This window comes from Mus caroli, unplaced genomic scaffold, assembly GCF_978045245.1.
Source record: "Mus caroli unplaced genomic scaffold, Mus_caroli_1 scaffold_8, whole genome shotgun sequence".
Taxonomy (NCBI): Eukaryota; Metazoa; Chordata; class Mammalia; order Rodentia; family Muridae; genus Mus; species Mus caroli.
The window spans coordinates 714839-736258 of record NW_028227263.1 but is presented as its reverse complement, the minus strand read 5'-3'; the positions used below and the strand labels follow the sequence as shown (position 1 = coordinate 736258).

General features: G+C 50.2%; 1 protein-coding gene across 7 annotated transcripts in view; it reads right to left on the bottom strand.

Moving 5' to 3' along the window:
* The window catches only part of Ano1 (anoctamin 1), a 146647-nt gene that overhangs the window by 34294 nt on the left and 90933 nt on the right, over positions 1–21420 (bottom strand). For all 7 annotated transcript variants that reach the window (XM_085841125.1, XM_085841124.1, XM_085841119.1 and 4 more), the window contains 3 exons: positions 15871–15935; positions 14452–14586; positions 10974–11134 (listed from right to left, as the gene is read on the bottom strand). In XM_085841125.1, coding sequence (XP_085697251.1) covers positions 10974–11134; positions 14452–14586; positions 15871–15935 — 361 coding nt within the window. The remainder of the gene's footprint in view (positions 1–10973; positions 11135–14451; positions 14587–15870; positions 15936–21420) is intronic.

Genomic DNA, 21420 nt, shown 5'->3' with positions numbered 1-21420 from the left:
AAACCCAGTGTCAGAATACACCAAAGGCTGGAGAGGTGGTTCAGCAATTAACAGTACTGGCTGCTTTTGTAAAGGGACCCAGGTTCAGTTCTCAGCATCCACATGGTGCGCATAACTATCAGTAACTCCAGTTCCAGGGGATATGTTGCCCTCTTCTGACCTCTGAAAGTACTACACTTGCAACCCATACATACACTTCAGTGTATATACATCTTAAAAGAAAACGTATCAGCCAACCCCTCACAGGATGCTACAGTGCAGGTATAGGTGGAGCATCTTCCAAGACAGTGTTGAAGTTTGATCACCATGGGGAGCTATGAAGACAGTGGAAGGTAATCCCACTGTGCTGTTCAGGGGTGGAGCCTTCAGGAGCCAATTAGCTCCAATAGGTCCCCAGGATGGAGCCTGGTGAATGAGGCCCCACAGCTCTGTGAGGAAAGGGAGAAACCTTTGCAAATGGGTCCCTGTGCTGCCCTATGATATTGCCAGCACCAAGGCCATCCCCAGAGATGGGATCTTGACCTCGAACCTCCAGTACCATGAGCCAAAATGAACCTCTTTGCTCTATAAAGTGACCCCATCTCCGACATTTCATTGTTGTATGAAACAGAAAGGATACAGGACTGACCCCAGACTGCATTTGTTCCTGCCACCTTCCAGGATAATCCCTGTCTACATGGGAGGCTTTTCTAGGTATCCGGGGCAAGAATAGGGCCTAACTCTTCTGTTCATCCTACACAGTGGGTACCTGGCTCAGACTGGTTCTCCACAGTATTCACTGATGGATAGGTGATTTATGAGCAGACAGCTTGCGAAGGCAGACACAACAGCTGAATGTTTGCTGTGCATACTGCCCTCAGGAAAGTCAGTAGAGGCAGGGGGATGGTCATCAGAGCTTGAGATTCTCAGGCTGCCACATGCAAGATGCTGTGCTAAGAACCGCCATGTGGAGTACCTCCGTGAGACCCTGCAGTGACTGGCCAGGGTTGATTTCACACTGTCTCACAAAGGACAAAAATGAGGTTCACAGGCTGTAAATGGCTTGTCTGATAAGTGGGGACATCAAGACAGAAATAAGATGCCCCATTTGGGAATCCCAGTGGGGGCTTCCAGGAGTCGGAGCCATGAGGATATGGCCACAGTCCCAGGACATAGGGAAAAGCATCCTAATGCCCTTTCTTACTATTTCAAACTATGCTGGAGAGATAGCTCAGTGGTTAAGAGCATTGGCTACTCTTTCAGAGGACCCAGGTTCGATTCCCAGCATCCATGTAGTACCTTACAACCATTTGTAACTCCAGTTCCAGGGCACCTGATGTTCTCTGTGGATACCTGAACATATCTGAAACATGTATAGGCAAAACACACACACACACAGACAGACAGACACACACACACACACACACACACACACACACACACACACACACACACCTAAATCCTACTTCTAGATGAGACTCAAAGCTGAGGACATAGGACTGTAAGAGCACAGAGTTTGGGTCCCAGCACCCACATGATGCTCACAGCCACCTGTAATTCCTCTTCTGCTCCAAGGGTTCACACATGTACATAACACTCACAAACTCACATGAGCACACAGCACACATACAACTATATTAATCAAAACAAAACAACCCAAACCAAATGGGCCAACGATGTGAAGAGAGAATTCTCAAAAGGAGACATGTAAATGAGCAACAGGTTTATAGAGGGGCTCTGCCTTGCTCTCCAACAAGGGGACCAAAAACCACAATCACAACGACTCAAACAAAAGAGAAATAAACAGGGATCAAAACTAAAAACAAAATCCTCCCTCACTACAGTCAGAGTAAGACATCCCCCCCACCCCACACACACACTAAAGACAAAAGACAAATGTTGGTCAAGTCACAAAGAAAGGAGAATATTTGTTTGCTTATGTCTGGTGGGAGAGGACTACACAATCTTAACCATTGTTCAAAGCACAGGGGCTTCAGAAACCTCGGGCTGGGACCACCACACCATGAGTCATCCAGCTACTGGGTGTCTATGCAAGGGCAGTGTCAGCATCGCCAAGGGAAGCACCCATGCATAGGACAGTGCTGTTCAGGGCAGCTAAGATCTAGCACTCAGCAAGCATGCATGAGTGGGTGGGTGGGTGCGGAGCACGTGCTGGGTACATGCAGCTGTGCCTTAGACATAAGGAGGCAAAATTGTCATTTTTATCCACAGTGGGACCAGAGACCATGATGAGATGTCCAAATACAGGAATGGAGGCTGAGAAGAGGGAGGTGCTGTCATCAGAGACCAGGACCAGAGGTGAGCAGAGGCTGGGTGTATGGACATGTGCAAGGCCAGGAACAGGGCTGACATTCCACAAGTGGATGACCGATTACAGTCTTATATCATTGGATTCTGAGAACTGGAAGTCAGGACTGTGGATGCCCTCAGCAGGGCTGTGATGCCTGAGGGGTCTGGAAACTTCAGTGCTGAGCTGAGGACACACCCAAGAATCCTTCCTTCAGGACCTGAGAGGGAGTAACCCTTTCTGTAGAACCCTCCTCCGCCTATGGGGAGGTAATAGGGGACAAGGGATTTGCTTGGGAAGTCTGTGAGAGGAACCAGACCCCAGAAGAAAGATACCCCTACCTGTCTTGGGATATGGCACCATGGCAGAAGCCAAGGTCACCTCCACCTGCCTCTGAAGTCCCTGCCCCTTATAGTGTTAATACAATTGGCTTTATCTCCAAGATAACACACCAAGACCTCAGGCAGTGTTAGATGGCTGGGCTCTGCCACTTACAGTCTTCTGCTCTGCACACCCAGCTCCCTGGCCTGTCGGCTGCAGTCACTGACTGGCAGTAGAGTGCCACACTGCTGTGGAGGTGGGGTAACTTCGTGTCCACTAGCATCAGAGACAGAAGGAATGAGGTGCCACGCTGTGTCACTTGGAACTGATTCTGGCTGACCCTTGGGTCTATGCTTAGTTACTTCACTGCAATAATGCTGAGAGATGCTAGACCTCCTTAAGGGAAAAACAGTCAGGTCCTATCTTATATGTCAATCTATTCAAGCTCGCTCTCTCTCTCTCTCTCTCTCTCTCTCTCTCTCTCTCTCTCTCTCTCTCTCTCTCCCTCCCTCCCTCCCTCCCTCCCTCCCTCCCTCCCTCCCTCTTTCTCTTTTTACACAGGGTCTCTCTATGCAGCTCTGGCTGGCCTGGAACTCACTTATATAGACCAGGCTGGCCTTGACCTCACAGAGTTCCTCCTGCCTCTGCATCCCAAGTGCTGGGATTAAAGGGGTGCACCCTCATGCCATGCTGAACACATCCTTTTGGCAGGAGGAAACAGTGAAGCAGAGATGTTAAGCAATTTGCCTAAGGTCACAGCAGCTGGTTCCAGAACACTCTTTGCTTGTTTAAAGGGAGGTATGAGGGTTCTAATCCACTGGGATCCAGGCTGACCAAGACCCAACAACGCTCAACTGTGTTGAGAAAGAAACATTTAATATTAAAGTGGAAATTGCTGGTTTCTTTCATGTGAATTAGAGGCCAGTACTGGCACTAGGGCGCTGGAGCTGGGCCTTCTGCACTTGGCCACAGGCCCCATGGCACACATCAGCCGGGCTCTGTGCTGAGATGGAACAGAGGGTGAGACCATGCTCAGATGAGGGGTCAAGGGAGGCTCATGCAGGAAGGGGTCAAGGAGGCTCAGACAGAGGCGGGGTCAGACCTCAATGTTAGGCATCAGAGCAAGGGAGCAAAGTTCTTTCCACATGGGCTGAGCAAAGCCCAGAGGGGAGCCAACCACTCATCTTCCTAGGACTCCTATGGTCCTGATGGTGCTTGTTCTGGTGCTAACATCCCGCACCACACATACCATCACATACCAGCATCCTCCCACATGGACTCCCAGGGCCACTGCTGCTTGAATAATATACCTCACTTCATAGATGCAAACTGAGACACAGGTGCACTGGGGCCTCCTCTATAAATGATGAGACCTGTACCCTGATCCTGTGACAGCAACATGGCTTGTGGAGGGGAAAAACTTCTTTATCCACACCGGGGTTGAGCCATGCATAGAATCCAAAATAGCAGGATCACCACCTTGGCTTGGAGTGCCAAACCTAGGGCAGCACAGGACAGACAGTAAGGAGGAGCCGTGGCTTGGAGTACAGAGGCTAGGACAGCACAGGACAGACAGTGAGGAGGAGCTGAGCCAGGGCCGGAACAGCACGGAACCATAGTCCTGCTTCCTTCCTTAAGCATTTGTTTTGGCTACAGTGTGTTACACAATTGTCTTCACTTGGAGGATCCTGCACTGGGTGGTGAGCAAGTCTCTGGACCTGCCTGGATCAGACCAGGACGTGAGCTCTGTATGCTCCCAGAAGCCCTCTGGAGGACCTGCTCTTATCATCCAGCTCTTCTGAAGGACACTTCCTATATCAGTCAGCACAGCCCAGGTCAGGGACGGACGGAAGTGATGAAACCGTTCTATGTGGCCCCAAATATGAAAACATCTAAAACATTTATGACAAATCTTTACTTGGGCTCTGGGGATTTGAACTCAGGTCCTCATGTTTGTACGAGTGCTTCTGCTGACCTGGCCACCTCCCTGTCTCCAGATTTTTTGTTTTTTGTTTTTAAATACTGGCTGAGCTCAGGGCCAGCATGAGATGATGGTATGTGCCATACTTAGCCATGTATGCATTAGCTCCCTGATAGAGTTCTGCTCATGTAAATCCTGCATTTTTATGTTGTGGTCCCCACTTTCAAAGAGATGGTGTGGGAGGTGGTGCCACTGGGACCCCTGAGGGTAGAATAAGGAGCCCTTATTGAAGGGTTCCCTATTGTGTGAGGACATGGTGAGAGAGGGCACCTACACCCCAGGATCTGCTGCCCCCACAGGATCTGAATCTGGGATGTCTGGCCTTCAGGCCATGCAAAGAAATGGGGTATGCTCCCTGGATCGCTGCCTGTGATACCATTATTCCCATCAGGAGAGATGCTTGCTCGGTCAGAACTCAGAGCTGGGTTTCCAGGGAGTTCCAGGGCCTTGGGACTCCCCACTGCCTAACCTTCAGTGCAGACAATGGCATCCCTGCATTTTGACATGGGTCACTGAGACCCAATCTACCCGCTACAGAAGTTCAGCTCATGACCCACCACTGGCCTTTTGATCCCAGCCAACAGCTTCATTGTAACTTTCTCCACATCCCCTTCCAGCTTGAGGTGGTGGGGCCCAGTCTGGGACACCATCATCGAATCTCAGGCTCTAATCTGACATGTCATTCAGAAGTCCCTCCAGACCCTGCCGCTGGGCAGAAAGCACCGTCCTTTGTTCTGCACGAAGCTGACAGACGACTGAGACCTGTGATTATTCTATAATGTCGGAAAATTGATGGTGGCAAATAGCTAAATGGGCTCAAAGTTGCTCAACGTGACATTTCATTACGAGCTTTAAGATGTCAGACATCGCAGGCAGGAGCCGTCGGAAGCCAGGATTGCTGAGCCCACGCTAGTGAGGCAAAGATTAAAGAGCAGTTTTAAAGATTAAAACAGCAGTTCTAGGGGGACACGGAGCCCCACTCCTCATTGCAGCCAGCGGGGGAACAGTACCGCAGGCCTGCCATTGTGCAGAGCTGGGAACAGCTGGAGTGCAGGAAAAGAGCTCAATGGAAGGAGGGATTTGGGGAGAACTAATCCTTCCGAGGGTAATGAAAGGGTAATTGATGAGGGATTTGAGATCTCCGCTAAAGGCCCTTGACAGCTTACAGTGCAAAGGACCCAGGATGGCTTTTCCTGCTTACTTTACTACTTCCCGCAGCTCTCTCCCGTGGGCCCCTTCTTGTTTCTTTCCTTTGGACGTAAGCTTCCTTTCTCTGATGCAAGGCCTCTTTCTCTCAAATGGGTGGGCGTGGAGCCAGCCGGTACTTGCGTCTCTACTTGATGGACAGGCACACAATGGAGACATGCTGGTGAGACCCCAGTCTCAGAAGAATGAAAGCTTCTAGCTGCTCTTCCTCAGGCCTGGCAGTGCTTTGAAGGTGCAGAGTAACGGGGTCTCAGAGAGAGGCCGCTGACAAACTCCCACCATCCTGGCTGGAGCAAAGAAATTCTGAAGAGACTCCTGGGCCCCTCCCTTCTGCCATCAGACTGTTCAAACAATGGAACCCAAGGAATTGGAATTTTCCCAGGAGTCTCATGCTGAGGAAGAGAAAGGCTGAAGCCTGGTGCCAGACAGAGGGGAGCTTGTCTCCCCAAGAGACCTCACACAGGTCTGAGAACTTGTCAGACCACCTTGCAGGAGAGACTGGAGCTGAGACAGTGATGGGTCAGTGATGGGCAGGACCACACCCTGACCAGGACTTTTAGCTCTGCACTCCTCCTGCCCTCTGTTTAAACCTAAGCCTTGAGTCCTGACCCTAAAGACAGACTTGAGAATCACTGGTGAACTCTTTGACCCTCATGCCAGTGTGGCTGCACTGAATGGCTCTCCTCTCTGATTTATACTGTTACTTACCCGTGTAATTGATCAATTGATGGTGGCTGAGCCAGGCTCAGGGTTACCTGGGCCCAGGCTGACTCTGACAGCACTTGGAAAAGTAGATGTTCATTGTTCAATAACAACTGGCTCACTGCCTGCAGCACCACACACAGGCATTTCATGAGAAGCCTCCCATTCCCAGCCTGAGAGCCATGCTGGGCAACCCCTTCCTGTGTGCCCTCACGACCGCTTAGGGCACACATCTGCTTTCCCAGGAAGGCACCTTGCAGGGGCTAGGAGAGCATTTGAATGTCAAGGTATGAACAGAGAGCCCTTGCTTACTTTTAGAGGTAGGCAGTCAGGCAGACAGGCAGGTAAGCAGGCCGTAGAGCTGCCCTCTGTTTCAACCTGTGTGATGTCTGGCAAACCACTTAACCTTTCTGTGCTTCAGATCTCTCATTAGAGAATATACCCCAAGATGTCTGTAGGTACAGGGCAGCCCACCAACCTTGTTCAGCACACAGATTTAGGGTCTTGGGTGACAACACAGTAGGTCAGACACGGTATCTTTCTAAACTGCACATCAGCCCTAGAAGTTGCTCTCTGGCAAGCTCCCTGAAGGATTCTGAAATGGCAAGTCCTACCCTCACTGGGAGGAAAATGGGCAAATGGCCCCTGTCCCCAGAGAACAGGTGAGAATGTCCTTTCTAGTCATCTTCATTAGGGTGACACCAAAACATGGCAGGTGAATGCATACACACATATGCACACACACATGTATGCATGCACACACATGTATGCATGCACACACATGTACATACACACACACATGCACATGTGCATGTGCACACAACATACACACACACACACTCAAGCACGTTCAAGCGCACATGCACGTGCATGAGCACAGGTACACACACATGCACACACACACACACACACACACACATGCACAGGGTCTATTCCTACTACTACATAGCTGCCAGAGGGAAGCTGAGGTAATCCCTCAGCTGCTATGCATGTTGCTAGGCCAGTGAGATAGTAAGCAAGTTGGACCAATGTGACCAATCTGGCAGTGTTCTATGCTTGTACTGGGGCTTGGGGTGTCACTGTGGGGCTGCCCTAGGTGAGCAGTGTGTGCTCTAGCCTGGGGCAGCAGCAAGGGGGGCAGGAATAAGGGACAGTATGAGAGAGATGGTGTCAGAGGGACGGAGTCTGTATGGCCATCTCACATACCCCCTGATCCTTATACACTTGAAGCAGAAGCAAGAAGAGTAGGGGTTCAAGGTCATCCCTGGCTATAGATCAAGTTCAAAGCTAGTGTCAGCTTCATGGAACCCTGTATTTAAAAAAAAAAGCCAAAAGTAAGAAAAAAATCTTTAAGAGGCACCAGGTGCCACCTTCTTTGGAACAGGATACAGAGTAGGGACAACAGGTCTCTGCAAAGGCAAGATGGATGACTCTGTACACATGGGGGAGTCCACGACAAAGGAGGTGTTACCCACTACCTGTGACAGACTTCATTCACTGTTGGTGAACACTTCCCACCCTCAAGGCTAGGCCATGTGGGTGGAACTTCGGTGAGGACCCTTCAAGAACCTTTAGGGCTGGGGCACAGCTCAGTGATAGAACCCAAGCTTAGCCCCTATGAATCTGGCTGCAGGAAGCTCCAGTTCCAACCCTAGCATACCCACCAAACAGACAAACAAACTCAAGGTCTGCTGTGGCAGGTTGTGGTTTCCATATTTGGGCTGCAGCCAAATCGCTGTCCCTGGAGAGCTCAGAAATGATTTAGCTCAAATGAAGTGTGGGGTCATACAAACACCTCCCCTCCAGCGGAGGCCTCCTTCCTCCTAGAGGAGCCTCACAGTAGAGGTTGCTGCTCAAGCTCTGAGGGAGGCTGAGGCTCCAGAGGCTCCTCTCCCACCTTTCCTCCTAGAATTCTCCAGGGAGAGACTTCATGGTCAGACACAACCTCCAGGCAGATCCTCCCAAGGTGGGTAGCGGTGCACCCTGGGAAATGTGATGTGAACCCAAGTACCCTGAGGAGCTGATGTCCATCTCAGAGAATGCTCTGGCCACTGTCCTCCATTGCAATTGAGTCCCTCCTGACCAATCACTGCAGAACTTACTCTGTCATTTATGGCCTCTGACTCAGTGCAAGGCAGGAAAACATCTATGACATGGTGACCCAGAGTGTTGGCTTCTGATTCCTCCTAGCAAGAACATGAAGTTCTTTAGAGCAAGTCCCTGCTGACCTCTCTAAGATCCCCTGACACACTCCCACCCATTTCCTGCAGCAGCAGGCTCCTTCAGTGTCCTGCACCTCACCCCCAGGGCCTTTGCACATGCTGTTTCCTTGGAATCCTAGTTGTTAAGACTTAAGAGCACTGAACCCCACTGGGCTTGCTTCTTGTGGTTTCTGAGGTGGTAAATACTTGGCAGCATCCCTTACACACTGACTGGTAAGTCTCTTTAGAGACTCTGTTAGCCCTAGGACCTCAATGATCACCTTGTTGCTGCCTCCAAAGTTCTGAGGTTGCAGGTACACAAACAAACACACTTTAAAACAAACAAACAAAACAACAGGGATACTAGGGATTTGAACTCAGATCCTCAAGCGTGCATAACAGGAGTTCTTATCTACTGAGCTGTCTCCAAAACCCTACTCTGGGCACTCTCATAGGCATTTTCTTAACCCCACCCCCAACCCAATAGTCCAATGTGTTCAGTGGCAGCAACCATTCATAAAAGGTGTGGAACATGGGCTGAGACTGTGCCCATGGCCTGCCTCCTCTCACCACATTCCCAGCTTAGAGACAGATGAGGAAGCTGAACTTAATGCTCAGAGTCTCAGTGAACATACTGGGCTGTCCAGTGGCTTAAGACATGGCACTGAATAATCTGTCAGACTCACCACTGGGACTTTCACCCACTGCACGTCTTCATTGCTGTCTGCATACCTGCCTCCTAACCATGTAGCTCAGTCCGACTCTGAGGACCTTGGAACCAAGAAGAAACCCTTAGACTGGGGCCTTCAGGCAGAGAGAAAATGTGGGCTGCATGAGATCCAGGTGAACAGAAGGTTCTGGTGCATCTTTGGCCACGTTTCCCTGTTAGTAAGGTGCTTGTCTGACCAGCACAGGCTAAAATGACACAGACTGGGAAGGGACCCAGAATTACCCCCTTGGTCTACTATGGCTTCCCACAGCCAAGAGTGTTCAAGGATGTTCTGGCCTTTGTTACTGCCCTGTAACCCATCAGCCAGTTGAGTCCAGAGGTGGTAAAGCAGGCCCTCAAATGCTACTTATAAGGTTATCATAGCTCAGTTCACAAGCTTTCTGCCTCTTCTAGGCAGCCTCTCCTAGGTGACCCTGCCATTTTCTTCCGAGCCATTTCCTTTCAGCTGGGAGCCCTGCTCAGAGCCTGCAGCCAGTATGGGAACCAGCCACCCCTGTGTGACTCATGTATCCCCTGCTGGCAAGGCTGTGCAGAGTCCTGCTTGCAAAGAAGAGATCTGCCTCATTTGCTATCAGACATCTATGGAAGGCCTAGGAGCTGGCTGGGGGTAAAGATTTTGCTGTGTAAGCATGAGGACCTGCATTCAATCCCTGCAATCTATAGGAAAAGCTGGGTGTTAGGGCATGTACTTGTAATCTCAGTGCTGGGGAGGCAGAGACAGGAGGATCCCCGGAGTTCCCTGGATTAGATGGTCTAGCATTACTTGGTGAGTCCCAGATCAGTAAAAGACACAAGGTAGGGCTGGTGAGATGGCTCACTGGGCAAAGGTACTTGTTGCCAAACCTAACAATCCAAGGAACCCTTGGGGCCCATGTGGTGGAAGGAGAGAACCAATGTCTGAATATTGTCCTCTGACCTCTACACATGTGCTGTGGCTCATGTGCACCTCTCTACATGCATACAAGACAAACATGAATAAATGTAATCCAGAATTAGACAAAACCCCACACGGACAGTGGCCAAGGACAGTGGCCAGCTGTCCTCTGCCTTCCACATACATGTGAACACATGTGCACCAACACACACGCATACACCACCACCACCACCACCACCACCACTCCTCCTCCTCCTCCTCCTCCCAGCTTGTCTTCAAAGCTGAAGTCTGGGCCCCAGACTGTGACAGCTGGGGTTAGAGTCTCTGTAGGGAACAGCTAGTTGTCCCTAACTCTGATCAGGCTCAGGCTTGAGGACTGTAGTTTAATTTTGCCATTGCTATTCAGAGCTGGGTGACCTCAGACAACTTGTGACCCTCTGGATGACAAGCCACAGCAGGATTTCTCAAAGCCTGGACTATATTGACACCTTTCAGCCGAGTTAGAAGATCCTTGCTCATCTGGGATTCAGTGCAGACATGTGGCCATCAGGTATACTATGTGACCCATCTTCACACCCAGTACAAAGACCCGTGGACCATCGGGCTCAGAGTCAGAAGAGTGTGTTCCTGTCCCTGCAATGCGGGTGGCCTGGGCTGAAGGTTCCACTTACCCCAGAGGGCCATAAACACAGAGAAGAAGACGGTGGCAGGGTTGTCAAAAAGGTGACTGGCACGGGCTGTGGCACAGGCTGAGCTCATCTTCCAGTAGCTGCAGGTCTTGTCACAGAGAGGACACATGGTGATGTTGTGTCTCTGGTCGCACATCTCCATGCTGTAAGACAGAGATGGCCTCAGGTTCCCAAGTGGCCTCAAGTCATCAAGTCCCAGTCCACTTTCCAGGGTCAATGGAGGGTGTCCCCGGCAGTCATAGGTGTATTGGCTAGCTGTGGCCACTCTATCCCTTGATAGCCCTCTCTATCCCTGTCACATGCTTTACAGGCATGGGACCCATGTCTGACCATGAGTTTCAGGGCCCTAGGTTCCATTCAATATCCTTGACTTAGGCTCTCATGGTTTGGGGGGAAGGGTCCTAGATCATCACCTTTAACAGAACATTGATAGAACCAGCTCTGGAAACACACAATCATGTCCACATTTCTCTTGGGACAGAAAGAGGCATCCGAGTGTCCTCTCTGGAGTGAGGTTTGGATGGTTACCTTGGGTGATACCTGAGATCAATACTCCTGATACCTGTATAGCACAGGACCCCCAGGTGGCCTCCCTATTGTCCCCAGGACCCCAAAGCTGTGCTACGTGCATAGAAGCCAGTTCTTTCTATGGTCAGGCTCAGAAGCCCAAGGGAGGGTGAACTGCAGCCAGGAGGCCTCACTGTGGCCAGACCTATGCTGAGTGACTGGTGGCACTGGGCATCATGCCATGACCCTTATAGGGCACACTGGACAGCTAAAAAGGTGGAGAAAGGGTACCCAGCGCTTCTCTCTTTGGGTGGCTAGGCTCAAAGGAGCATGCCCCAGGTTCCCAAGTACCCTGAGGGGCTCACTTGGGAAACAGGGGAGGTTCCAGGTCCTGATGAGCGAAGTACACAGGCTCAGCTTGGCTCTGAGGCAGTGCCTCGGTAGCTGAGGAGCTTTGAGGCCAAGGCACTGGGCCCTTCCTTGCTCATGCTAATACATCCTGAAGTTTACAATCTTTAGCTGAAGGGTGGGGTTGGTGTTGGTGTTAATCACTAATCTGGAGGTGTCCCCTGACCTGGACTGGCACTGGGAGGCTATCCTAGCTTCATAGATGGGAGCAGGAGCCCAGAGGGGAAAAAAAAAGTAAATTCCTTAGGCATACAGCATGGTGGGAATATTAAAGCCTGATCTTGGAACGAGAGCCCTGGGCTTGGAATGGCTCTTGGTTTCACAGGCCCTGCTGAGCTCAGGTTTCTGGGCTGTGTTCTGCACTGTCCTGTACTCCGTGACTTTGATCCAGTCCACTAGCTTCAGGCTCAATGTCTGTGGAAAATGAGGAGAGGGGCCAGAATACTGCCCTCTAGCCACAGCCTACCCCGAACTTTCCTTCTTTCAAACTTGGACCAGACCCTGACCTATAAATAGATGCTCAGGCTGGAGCGACCATTCCCAGGGGGCAGATGGCCATCCGGGAGAAAGCTGAAGTGAGTTTTTGCTTTTTGCTTTGTTTTTCAGATTTCTGGGTCCATATGAACTTGTGCACATATTTGTGCTGGCTCTCTGGGAACCCCCTCTGTGCCCGAGGTGGAGAACACCAGCTCCATTCTCTTTTTGAGCATCAAGGAAGCTGGTCATTCACAACGGATGTGAAGTCGAGAACAGGCTAAGGGCCACCAAGACAGTGGTTTTGGGGTTTCTGAGGAGATGTGATATATGCATGCACATGTGGGAGAGAGGAGGGCACCCAGAGGAGAGGGAGGAGCCTGAGGTTCTGAGTTCAAGTCTCAGCTCTGGCACATGTGTGCAGTCTTGGGAAGGGTGCTGAGTCCTATGCCTCAGTTTCTCAGCCTTCCTAGATGAACTGAGTGTAAGAGCACAATGCTGTTGGATGGCTGGGAAGGTGAAGTGACATGGACCAGCATGCGTGTGACCTTTTCAGGGGCCAGTACAACCCGGCTCTAATGTGGCCACTGCTGTCACCAGCCTCTTAGGGCCTTAAATTAGCACAACGTTACCAGATGCCCAGGATCTGTGAGGCCCACTTCTTTCTTCAAACTGAGATCAGTGAGTAGACAGGATGATCCCAGTTGTGACCAGTCTGGTCTGAGCCCCTCACCCTAGGAACTGGTGGGTAGGAGGCTATTCCTGCTGGGTCAGCTGTGTCCCAAGGCCATGCTGTCTGCTTGGCTCAAGACTGGGGAAGGCTAGAGGGTCTGAGGACTGGCCTTAGGCACAGGGAGTGCCAAGGTCCAATTCCACTCGCCTGCCTGCCTATGTGTCTCTGTGGCTTTAAGCTGTCCTCCTTGCCAGCCTCAGCTTCCAATGCAAATGCCAGCAGCGAACAAACAGCTTCTTTCTGGGGGCTTTAAGCTCAGCCCAAATCAAGAAACACAGCCTGAAGGTCCAGTACTCAGAGAGGACTGGTGGGGCAGGGTACACAGGGTGGTTGTCACTGGCCACCCCTTCCCTGTGACCTCAGTTCTGATCTGACAGACTCCAAGGGGGACTACATGCCTCTGGCTGCCATGCAAGATCAACTGGGGCAGAGGCCAAGGTTGGACAGGCCTGGGCATTGTCTGTGCCCCTAGATGATTACTGTTTGCCTTTCTGACCATGTGATCTAAGGAGGCTGAGCTGCCAGAGTGAAAAACCTCGGTGCCTCCTCTAGGGAGTCCACACCCTGAGCGAGCAGAGCCCCCTCTACTCAAGCACATCATGGCAATACCCCCACTCCACTTCCTGCTTCTCACAAGCTTTGAGTTCTGGCAGTTGACAGGGAGCCTTACACACACACCAAGTCTCAGTCATTTTTTCATCTGTCCCATCAGCAAATCCCAGCATGCACTGCATTATCTTTGCATTACAAATCCTTGAATTATCCATGCAGACACAGAAACAAGCTTTCTTTTGCTTGGGACTGAGAGAACTGGGGAGGGAATCCTGGCGAATGAAATAGCAGACGCCTTATTTACATATTAAAACATGGAAGGGGCTGAGAGATGGCTCAGTGGTTAAGAGCACTGGCTCTAGAGTCCCAACCCCATATGATAGCTCACAATTTTTTGTAACTCCAGCTCCAGGGGAATCTGTGGCTCTCTTCTGGCCTCTGTGGGTATTGCACACACATGGTACACACATAGACATGTAGACAAAACATTCATATACACAAAATTAAAGCATCACACAGAAAAATTGGCTAGATATAGGTGGTTTGTTGCTTTGTTTGTTTGTTTGTTTTGGTCTGATGAGATCCCACCTCTTCCCCAGCTGACAGAAACCAAGTTCTCTACTGACTGAAAACAGTGCTAACATTCCAACCTGCAACTCCATGCCAGAGCAGCACAGTTCTGAGAAGGTCCTACAGCTGCCAATGGGGTCGAGCCAGCTCGGATCCCCTGTGTGACCTCAGGACACAGGTATCATGTCCTCCACAGAGCCCAGGATTGCTGCCTACCTGGGGATGTTTTCGTCCACGGTGGCACATCCATAGAGAAAGACAATGACACCCACGATTGAGGCAGGGATGAGCATCTGGGTGTAGGCTCCAAGCCAGGCAAAGTACAGGCCAACCTTCTCGCCAAAGTATTTCCTATGGCAAGAAACAAAGGGATACACTCACACCCTAGACCAAGGGACATATCATGTCCCCCACCCAGTGGGACATGCTGTGCCACTGTTTTTCTGGAGAGTTCGAGTGTGAGGCTCTAGTATACCCTCCCCATCCGACATAGATCTTGTCTCTGTTTGTTCCTCCTTACCTATTTTTCTTTATGTTTCAGTAATAAATTTGAACCAAGGGCCTCACAAATGCTAGGCCAGTGCTCTCCCACTAAACTATAACCCCGAACATATTTATATTCTCTCTTTCTCTCTTCCCTCCATCCATCCCTCCTCTGCTCTTCCCCCCTCCTCTCATAGAACAGGCTAGCCTCAAGTTCATTATATAGCTGAGGATGACCTTTAACTTGTGACTCTCTCTTCAGTTTCCAAGTACTGGGATTACAGGTAGGCACTGCCATGCCTGGCTTACACCATGCTGAGCATGGAACCTAGGGCACAGGCATGCCAGGCAGGCATTCTACCAGCTGAGCTGAATCTCCAGCCTCTTTTGGGGACTGGATTTTTCTCTATAGTGCAGCTTTGACCTCACTATATAGCCCAGGTTGGCCTTAAACTCCCATTCTTCCTGCCTCAGCCTCCCAAGGACTGGGGTTGTCTATGTGTCACCAGGTTGGACTTTGTCACTCCTCCCTGCCCTAGGGAAGGACGCACTTCTGTTTGTGAAGCCCTCAATGGTGGTCCAGGTGTGTCGCCATGGTTGTAGGTTCCATCCCAAGCCCCATTCAGTGTAAGCAACAAAAGAAACTTGGTCAGAGACATCAGGCAAACCCTCCCACCCCCATAGAGTCTGTTAGTCCTCCCTAGCTGACATGAACTGTCACCATTCACATCCTCATCCATAAGCCCCCACAGAACTCGAAGCCCAACTGGCTGCCCAACCTATTGGTCTCTCAGGCTGTCCTGCAGATCCTCTCAGACCTTGTTACAAATTCTCACACACTGAGGCAGATGCTTCTTCAGGTGATCTCAGCAGCTGCCTTGGTGATCAGGCTGAGGAGGACTCAAAGAGAGTCAGTGGGCATGGTCAAATGCTGGCCATCCAGCAGATATAACTAGGCAGTGTCACAAATCCTACTTAAGTTGCCTTGCTTCAGGGACACTCAATGGCCCACATAGCCTCTGAATTCAAGCAGATTCCCAAGTGGCTGAAGATTTGGAGCGGTTGACAAGCCCAGAGACTTTATAATCCTGACACAGCCTTGAGTCTTGCTTCACATAGACACTGGCTAAGAGGCCAGGTACCCCCACTTACCTGACCAGGTCAATGGGCTGGTATTTGTAGAAGACTCCGTAACTTGCCCATTCCTCATACAGGAGCTGGGGAGGAAGGAATGGGGGGAAGTTGGTGGAGAGGTCTCTCTCTCTCTCTCTCTCTCTCTCTCTCTCTCTCTCTCACACACACACACACACACACACACTCACTCTCTCTTCAGCTGCAGGATCTCTTATGACAGGGTAGAGTGGCCCGAATCCCAGAACAGCTGTCTGTGTACTGTTATTGTGTAGCTGCCATTGTTACTCACACTGTGTCCTAGAAGAACGTCTGGGTTTCAGTTATCCACTCATTCATTCATTCATTCATTCATTCATTCATTCATTCACTTATTCATTCAACAAGAATGCCAGGGAAGGGACTGGCATTATGGATTCAGGTGGGTGTGGGAAAGATGTTTCTAGAAGGTTATGGAATCTCAGCTTTTCATGACTGGATTGGGAATTCACCTACGACAACTGACAAGAGGTCACTTGGGTCAGATACCAAATAGTTTATTATCTAAAATGTGTCAAACCACTGGGATTCAAGCAGAGATGCATGGATGGTAAACTTGAAAGAGAATCTCCTGGTATACAGAGATAGCACAGGACAGGCTGCTGAATTAACGCCTGTTGTGAAAGAAAAGAGACCAGGGCCGGCCAGGTAGCTCAGCATGCAAAGGTGCTTGCCATCAAGCTTGGTAACCTGAAGTCAGTCCCTAGGGCATGGTACAAGAGAACTGACTCCTACAGTTGGTCCTCTGGCCTCAACACGTGTTCTCTCTCTGTCTCTCTCCCTCCCTTTCTCCTGCTGCACAGTCTCTCATGATGGGACAGAGTGGCCCAAACCCCACATAGCTGTCTGTACTGTCACCACTACTGTGCACAGACTGGGTGTAAATGGGGCCCAGAGAACCTCCTTGGCACACACCCTCCATGCCTAGCCTGGCAAGGAATTACCAGGCAATGGACTGTGTCCCCACTTCCCAAGGGGGTCCCATGTCAGAGCTCCTGAGCCAATCTTCATGGGACAGGACTATCTGGTCCTCAGTTATCCTTCCTCTATTGACAACAGAATATTAATTGAGAGGAGACTAGGTAGGACTCCCATGGTCCTTGTCTCTACTCTCACTCTGTCACTTGTCATGTGTCTTCTTTCTGTAATGTTCAATTCTATTTATGTATTTAAATTATATGCCTCTGGCTCTCTCCCTGCCCCTGCCATGTGTGTGTGTATGTGTGTACATGTCTGTATGTGTATGTGTGTGTGTCTCTGTGTCCAGGTATGTGCCATCTGGCAGATGGCAGCCTGGGATGTCATCCTTAGGAAGGCCATTCACCTCTTTTGATCCCCCATTAGTCTGGAGCTCACCAGTTAGACTGGCTGTCCACAATACCCCAGGACACTCCTGTTTCTCTTTGCAAGCTGCCATGTTGACTTATTTTCCACACAGGTTCTGAGGATTGAATTCAGGTTCTTGTGCTTATGAGAGAAACACTTTAGCAATTGAGCTTTCTCCTGAGCCCCTTAACATTCAAATTTAAAAATGAGGGTGGGGTGGGTCTCTGTACTCAGGTGTTATACATCCATGAAAACATCATCCCAGACACTCTCAGGGACTGGACATGTGGACTCCCTGCATATGTGCAGCCCTGAGTCTCATGTGGGTACTAGCAGCTGGGACCTTTTGAGAGGACCTTTTGAGGTCACATAGTTGGGGCCCTGACTCCAGACACCATGGATCTTTGATGGAGCAGAGCAGTTGCTATATGTGGGTAGGAAACTCAGCTAGTCATCTTATTGGCTATCTGAATGCCCGTTGGTTCAGTCTTCCATAAGCAGCGGTGGGTCCCACGCTGCCTGAGATGGTCTCAACTCAAAGGTCCAGGGTAGAGGGGGAAGATTGATACATGTGACTCTTTTTTTTTTTTCCGTTTTTTTTCCAACAGGGTTTCTCTGTGTAGCCCTGGCTATACTGGAACTCACTTTGTAGACCAGGCTGGCCTCGAACTCAGAAATCCGCCTGCCTCTGCCTCCCGAGTGCTGGGATTAAAGGCGTGCACCACCATGCCCAGATTTCATGTGACTCTTTAAAGGTGAAAGACAGGTAGGGCAGCATAATCTCCACTTGGGGGGTTCCTTCTTTGCCAGCCTGTCTATCTGTCTGTCTGTCTGTCTATCTATCTATCCATCCATCCACCTGTCCTCTTTTTGAGACAGTACTAGAGGCTGGTCATGACTTTGTTGTGTAGCTGAGGATGACCTTGAACTCTTGGTCTTTCTGCCTTTAACTCCTGGATAATAATTAGGATTGCAGGTGTCGCTACCATGTCTGTTTATGCAGTACTTGGGAATGAACCCAGGGCCTTGTGAAGGCTTGGCAAGCACTCTACCAACGGAGCTGCATGCCCAGCCTCTTCCTGACACTCCTTCTGCAGCTCTGTGAATTAACAATTGTGTGTTTCATTAACAGGCAGTCCACATACCTCCAGGGAGCAGGGTAAAAAGCAAGGGAGAGCCAGAGGCAATTGTGAGGAATAGGGGTCCCTGCTGGGAGGCTGGGACTTGCCTGCCAGATCCCTACCAGCACGACTGTCTCTGGCCCTAAGGTCCCAGATTGGGCTGACACAGGATGAACACCACTACATTCTCAGAGAGGCTTCCCGGTAGGAACTTGAGAGGAAGTGTCACCATGCCTGAGCCAGGGCAGATTCAGGGAGCCCTAGGCAGACCTGCTTCTGTCTCTCCTTTGTACCAAAGGCTAGCTAAGGGGTGCTCTTTCCTCTTGGGTCACTATAGGATCCTGATGGCTCATGTGTGTCACTATGACCTGCACAGGCTATACAGACATGGGAGAAGGCTACAGTTTTATCAGGAGAGCAACGCAGGCCACCAGCAAACCTTGATGAATCAATACTAACCCCTTGTCAGGTGACCAACCTCTAGCTCGCCTGTACCATATTGCTCTGTACCAAACCTGATGGCAGCAGGGGTCAGGAGATACTCATCAGAGAAGAAGGCAGGAGACCAGGGAAAGAGACTTGGGGTAGGAGGGGAAGGACAAAGAGAGAGGCAGGGGATGCAGCTGAGAGGAAAAGGAAGGGAGGGAGGGAAGCATGGGGGTGAGAGACAGAAAGAGGGAGAGGGAAGAGGAAGGAAAGCAGAGAGAGGTGGGAAGGGGGAGGGAGGGAGGCAGACAGATGGGTGAGAATTTACAAGCTTCTTGGAAATAAAGTGTTAAATCTGGAGAATTGAACTTCATGTAACCACTGTCAGGGGGTCTGGCTGGCCTGTGTGGCCTCTGCAGGCTCATCATCGTCCTGACGGAGGTTGGCAGACAACAGTGAGCTTTCTCCATGAGTACCACACTGTGAACTCTTCCTGCTCTGAGGCAACCTCCCTCACCCTTTGCAGTCAAGCAAGCGGCTCACAGGGAGATTCACTAGCATGGGAGTAGCCTGGGGGGCCTCTTTAGCCTCAGTCAGCTCAGGAGGAGTAGGGCTTAGGGTGGGTGGGCTGTGAACTGCAGCAGACATGGTCAGGCTGGGGACCATCTTTGCTAACTGCTCAACAGATGAATAACAGAGTTCGGATTCATTTTCCATATTTTTGTGGTTCTTAGTCCAGGACAGAGACGGGGCAGACTCGCTCAAACCACATCTGTACATCTCCCATGATGACAGAACCCCTTCCTTAGTGGTCTGGTTGACTCTTTATCTGTGGGACTCTGACTGGCCTCGGGAGGATCCAGCAACTGGACGTGTATATGTACGTGTATGCGTATATGCATATATCCGTATAGTTGACTCAGGTGTTATGTCCTAGGTTTAATTAGCATTTGCCTTGGTGTAGATCAGAAGTTGCCTGTGGCCCTGGGGGGAGGTTGGCTAGAGGCCCCCAGTGACTATGATCCAGACAGCAAGTCTGTGCTGAGCCATGCTCACACCCACCTCTGGCAGAAACCTCACTGCTACACTGCTCAGCCCAGGAAAATGTCCTTGCTACACCTTGTTTCTTTGGTCCTCTCAGGTACCTGGGGTCAGGTTCTGGGGGTTCCCATTCATCCATTCATCTAACAATCCATCTTTATACCCATTCACCTACCCACCCACCCATCCATCATCCATCTATTTATCCACAGATATAATGGGAATAGCAAAGAAGAAGCCATAGATTTTGTCACAGAAAAGGGAAAATTTTTCATTCAAACCAACCCACTTTAAAATGGAGCCATCATGGGAGAACAGAGGTTCTATGACAGGATCAAAATACTTACTGTAGCTTCCCCTCTTCCTTCCATCTATCATATCTACTTACTGACTCACCAACTCACCATCCACCCATCCATCCATACACCTATACATTTCATCCACCCTTTCATCCATCCATGCATCCGTCCATCTATTCATCTATCCACGTATTCATCCACTCATTCATCATCATCCATCTACTCATCCACCCACCTACCCATCCATGCATCCATTTATCTATCTATCTATCTATCTATCTATCTATCTATCTATCTATCTATCTATCCATCCACTCATCCATCCATCCATCTACTCATCCATTCCCCTATCCATCCATGCATCCATCTGTCTATCCACTCATCTTTCTCTCCACCTACTTATCATCTATCCATCCTTATATCCATTTTTCTGTCTACCCACTCCCCATCTATCCATCTACTCATTCAACTATCCTGAGGTATACCCATCTCTCTACTTACCTATCCATGCATCCATCTTTCTACCCACCCACCCACTCATCTATCTGTCCAAATAATGACTGCCACCCATCTAACATTTTTTTTTTTTTTTTTTGGCCAGGCCTTGTACTCTTTGCTGGGACATAAAATTCGCTGGAGTGGAGTGTTCCCAGCAGAGTTAATAGCTGGGCCTGGACAACCTGGAGCTGTGTTGCTGGACCTGGCATTCAGCAGAGCCAGGAAGTTATCTGGATAAGTAATAGCTATTCCTGGCATGGTGTGACTGTCAGCTGCATCACTGGGACCAGCATGATGGCTGGTATGGCTGAAGCTCTGAGGAGAGTAGGGGGCTAGGATGGTGGAGACAAATGAGGTGGCTGCTGTTCATGAAAGAAGGACCTCAGCCAAGAAGTCCACAAAGAGTGAGGGGGTGGACTCTGAGCCCAGAGCTTGCTAGAACATGGGGTAGACTGTGCTTTTCCAGCAGGACAGGATAAGAGAGTTCAGAGGGCCATGGGGTCTCAGATGAATGCCAGATGGGACACTAAAAATAACCAAATATGTCATTTTAATGCTAAATCAGATAGAATCTTCAGTTAAATTCCCAGGCAGGCAAGTTGCATCAAGTACTAACCATTTAAAAACACGCCTGGGGCTGGAGGAGTCTGAGAGGGAAGGACATGCTACCCAGAGGTCCCTAGACCTGGGATGTGGGGGACAAGGCCTCTATTGTAAGCCTCATAAAGGAGCACCCTGCATACCACTTGCAGGGGGACATGAGAGGAGCAGAGGTCCAGGGAGGGCTCCCTCTCCATGAGGAAGGCCTGGGTTTGGTTAAT